Source organism: Nansenia antarctica (assembly GCF_963989245.1).
Source record: "Nansenia antarctica genome assembly, chromosome: 6".
Lineage (NCBI taxonomy): Eukaryota > Metazoa > Chordata > Actinopteri > Argentiniformes > Microstomatidae > Nansenia > Nansenia antarctica.
In genome coordinates this window covers 66,923,450-66,927,367 of record NC_137676.1, presented here as the reverse complement: position 1 = coordinate 66,927,367, position 3,918 = coordinate 66,923,450, and the positions used below count along the sequence as shown (strand labels likewise).

Below are 3,918 nucleotides of genomic sequence, written 5' to 3'. Positions count from 1 at the left end.
GCTGTACCAGTGTGTGTGTGTGTGTGTGTGTGTGCGTGTGTGTGTGTGTGTGTGTGTGTGTGTGTGTGTGTGTGTAGATGTGTGTGTGTGTGTGTAGATGTGTGTGTGTGTGTGTAGGGGCGATTGTGTGTGTGTGTGTGTGTGTGTGTGTGTGTGTGTAGATGTGTGTGTGTGTTGTGTGTGTGTGTGTGTGTGTGTGTAGGGCCGATTGTGTGTGTGTGTGTGTGTGTGTGTGTGTACGAGTCCTTACAGCCTGCCGCAGCACTTCACTGGCCACCTTCGCTGCCAGGGGTATTAGTCAACGAGATGAGAGGGGGGTGGGAGGGGGCGCGCAGGTGGGGAAATTAGTCAATGCTGGGGGGGGGGGGGGGGGTTTAGAAGAGAAGGGCAGAGTACGGGGGGAGGGGGAGGGGGGGGGGCCAGAGGGTAGAGTGTTTATGGGGTGTCAGATCAGCCAGGAGGGTAGCGGTGTTTAGTGTTTACGACGTCTCAGTAACAGGACATGTCTGACTGGCCTGGCAACATCCACCATGACCAATCATTAATCTGTCTCTCCAATACGCGACTATAACTCTCTCTCTCATAACTCTCTCTCTCTCTCTCTTTCTCGTTCTCTCTCTGTCAGCATGTCTCATAGAGGGGCTAAGGGAGGACAGAGTGGAGCGCCCTCTGCTGGCGGGTGAGTGAAACAGTCAAAACATGATCTCTCATTCCTCTGACTGTCTGTCTGTCTGTCTGTCTGTCTCTGTCTCTCTCTCTCTCTGTCTCTGTCTCTCTGTCTGTCTCTCTCTCATTCCTGTCTCTCTGTCTCCCCCTCCCTCTCTCCCTCTCTCCCTCGCCCTCTCTTATTTCTCTCTCTCTCATCCATCTGTTTATCTATGTCTCCTCCCTCTCTCCTTCCTCTCTCTTATTCCCCTCTCTCTCTGTCTCCTCCTCTCTCTCTCATCCCTCTGTTTATCTATGCTTCCTTCCCTCTCCTCACCCCCCCCCCCCCGCCCCCCCTCTCTCTCTGTCAGCTCGTCCCAGAAAGGGTCCCCAGGCCTCCCCCGTTCGGCCCTCAAGCGGCCCTCGAACGCCTCCCAGACCTCTCAGAAGAGCAGGGGCCGAACCGGCAGCAGTGGCTCGGTAGCGGCCTCCTACGTGCCCTACCTCAACGTCCTGTTTGGAAAGGTGAGTGACAGGCGGACAGGTCAGTAACAGACAGACAGGTCAGTAACAGGCAGACAGGTCAGTAACAGGCAGACAGGTCAGTAACAGACAGACAGGTCAGTAACAGACAGACAGGTCAGTGACAGGCAGATAGGTCAGTAACAGGCAGACAAGTCAGTAACAGGCAGACAGGTCAGTAACAGGCAGACAGGTCAGTAACAGACAGACAGGTCAGTAACAGGCAGACAGGTCAGTAACAGGCAGCCAGGTCAGTAACAGACAGACAGGTCAGTAACAGGCAGACAGGTCAGTAACAGGCAGACAGGTCAGTAACAGGCAGACAGGTCAGTAACAGGCAGACAGGTCAGTGACAGGCAGACAGGTCAGTAACAGGTCAGTAACAGGCAGACAGGTCAGTAACAGACAGACAGGTCAGTAACAGGCAGACAGGTCAGTAACAGGCAGACAGGTCAGTAACAGACAGACAGGTCAGTAACAGACAGACAGGTCAGTAACAGACAGACAGGTCAGTAACAGGCAGACAGGTCAGTAACAGGCAGACAGGTCAGTAACAGGCAGACAGGTCAGTAACAGACAGACAGGTCAGTAACAGGCAGACAGGTCAGTGACAGGCAGACAGGTCAGTAACAGGCAGACAGGTCAGTAACAGGCAGACAGGTCAGTAACAGGCAGACAGGTCAGTAACAGGCAGACAGGTCAGTAACAGGCAGACAGGTCAGTAACAGGCAGACAGGTCAGTAACAGACAGACAGGTCAGTAACAGGCAGACAGGTCAGTAACAGGCAGACAGGTCAGTAACAGGCAGACAGGTCAGTAACAGGCAGACAGGTCAGTAACAGGCAGCCAGGTCAGTAACAGGCAGACAGGTCAGTAACAGACAGACAGGTCAGTAACAGACAGACAGGTCAGTAACAGGTAGACAGGTCAGTAACAGGCAGACAGGTCAGTAACAGACAGACAGGTCAGTAACAGACAGACAGGTCAGTAACATGCAGACAGGTCAGTAACAGGCAGACAGGTCAGTAACAGACAGTCAGGTCAGTGACAGGCAGATAGGTCAGTAACAGGCAGACAGGTCAGTAACAGACAGACAGGTCAGTAACAGACAGACAGGTCAGTAACATGCAGACAGGTCAGTAACAGGCAGACAGGTCAGTAACAGACAGACAGGTCAGTAACAGACAGACAGGTCAGTGACAGGCAGACAGGTCAGTAACAGGCAGACAGGTCAGTAACAGACAGACAGGTCAGTAACAGGCAGACAGGTCAGTAACAGACAGACAGGTCAGTAACAGGCAGACAGGTCAGTAACAGGCAGACAGGTCAGTAACAGGCAGACAGGTCAGTAACAGGCAGACAGGTCAGTAACAGACAGGTCAGTAACAGACAGACAGGTCAGTAACAGGCAGACAGGTCAGTAACAGACAGACAGGTCAGTAACCGACAGACAGGTCAGTAACAGACAGACAGGTCAGTAACAGGCAGACGGGTCAGTAACAGGCAGACAGGTCAGTAACAGGCAGACAGGTCAGTAACAGGCAGACGGGTCAGTAACAGGCAGACAGGTCAGTAACAGGCAGACAGGTCAGTAACAGACAGACAGGTCAGTAACAGGCAGACAAGTCAGTAACAGGCAGACGGGTCAGTAACAGGCAGACAGGTCAGTAACAGGCAGACAGGTCAGTAACAGACAGGTGTTAATGTATGACCATAGTTCTACGAGCTTCTGATGCTCTTCTTCGCTAGAAAGCTCTGCTTTGTGAGTCTTTCACACAAAGTGTCTTTAGATATGTTTCAAAGCGCTATTCAAATAAACAAATATTATCCTCATTATTATTAGTAGTATTATTATTATTATTATTATTATTAGTAGTAGTAGTAGTAGTAGTAGTAGTAGTAGTAGTATTAATGTTATTGTTATTTTTGTGTTATTATTATTAATGTTATTGTTATTATTATTTTGGTTATTATTAGTAGTACTATTATTATCATTATTATTATTATTATTATTAACATTATTATTATTATTATTATTATTATTATTATTATAGTTATGACCCATACTGGCCTGGGATGCAGGCAGAGAGCAGGGGAGGCTGGTGGAGGTTGAGATCGGAGGACAAACTAATGGTAATGGAGGGAACGGAATGAGGAATGGTATTACTGTACCATGTTATGCTTTACCACGACCCCGGCCTCCATTCTGCCTCCGCCAGCCTCCATTCTGCCTCCGCCAGCCTCCTCTGACAGCTTTACCACGACCCCGGCCTCCATTCTGCCTCCGCCAGCCTCCTCTGACAGAGAGGTTGAAAGAACCCTCTTCTTACCCGCAGTAGCCTTAATCCCTGCCTGCCTGCCAGCCTCTGTGCTTCTGGTAATATTATAATAGAATAACCACTCATCTGGACTTACTGTCACACTCCATTACCCTGACTGACACAGGACAGACAGACAGACAGACAGACGGACGGACGGACAGACAGACAGACACAGGACAGACAGACAGATAGATAGACAGACAGACTGACTGACACAGGTCAGACAGACAGACTGACACAGGACAGACAGACTGACTGACTGGGTCAGACAGACAGGCATGCAGACAGACTGACAGACTGACTGGGACAGACAGGCATGCAGGCAGACAGACAGACAGACTAACTTGGACAGACAGGCAGGCAGGCAGGCAGACTGACTGGGACAGAGAGACAGGCAGGCAGACAGGCAGACAGACAGACAGACGGACAA

The 3,918-nt window shown here is 50.4% G+C and overlaps 1 protein-coding gene across 1 annotated transcript in view; it reads left to right on the top strand.

Moving 5' to 3' along the window:
• Window positions 1-626: 626 nt before the first annotated feature.
• cabp4 (calcium binding protein 4) overlaps window positions 627-3,918 on the top strand; it is a gene marked incomplete at both ends in the record, with an annotated part of 20,975 nt that continues 17,683 nt past the window's right edge. The window contains 2 exons of the mRNA XM_080534797.1: window positions 627-679; window positions 1,017-1,170. Coding sequence (XP_080390923.1) covers window positions 627-679; window positions 1,017-1,170 — 207 coding nt within the window. The remainder of the gene's footprint in view (window positions 680-1,016; window positions 1,171-3,918) is intronic.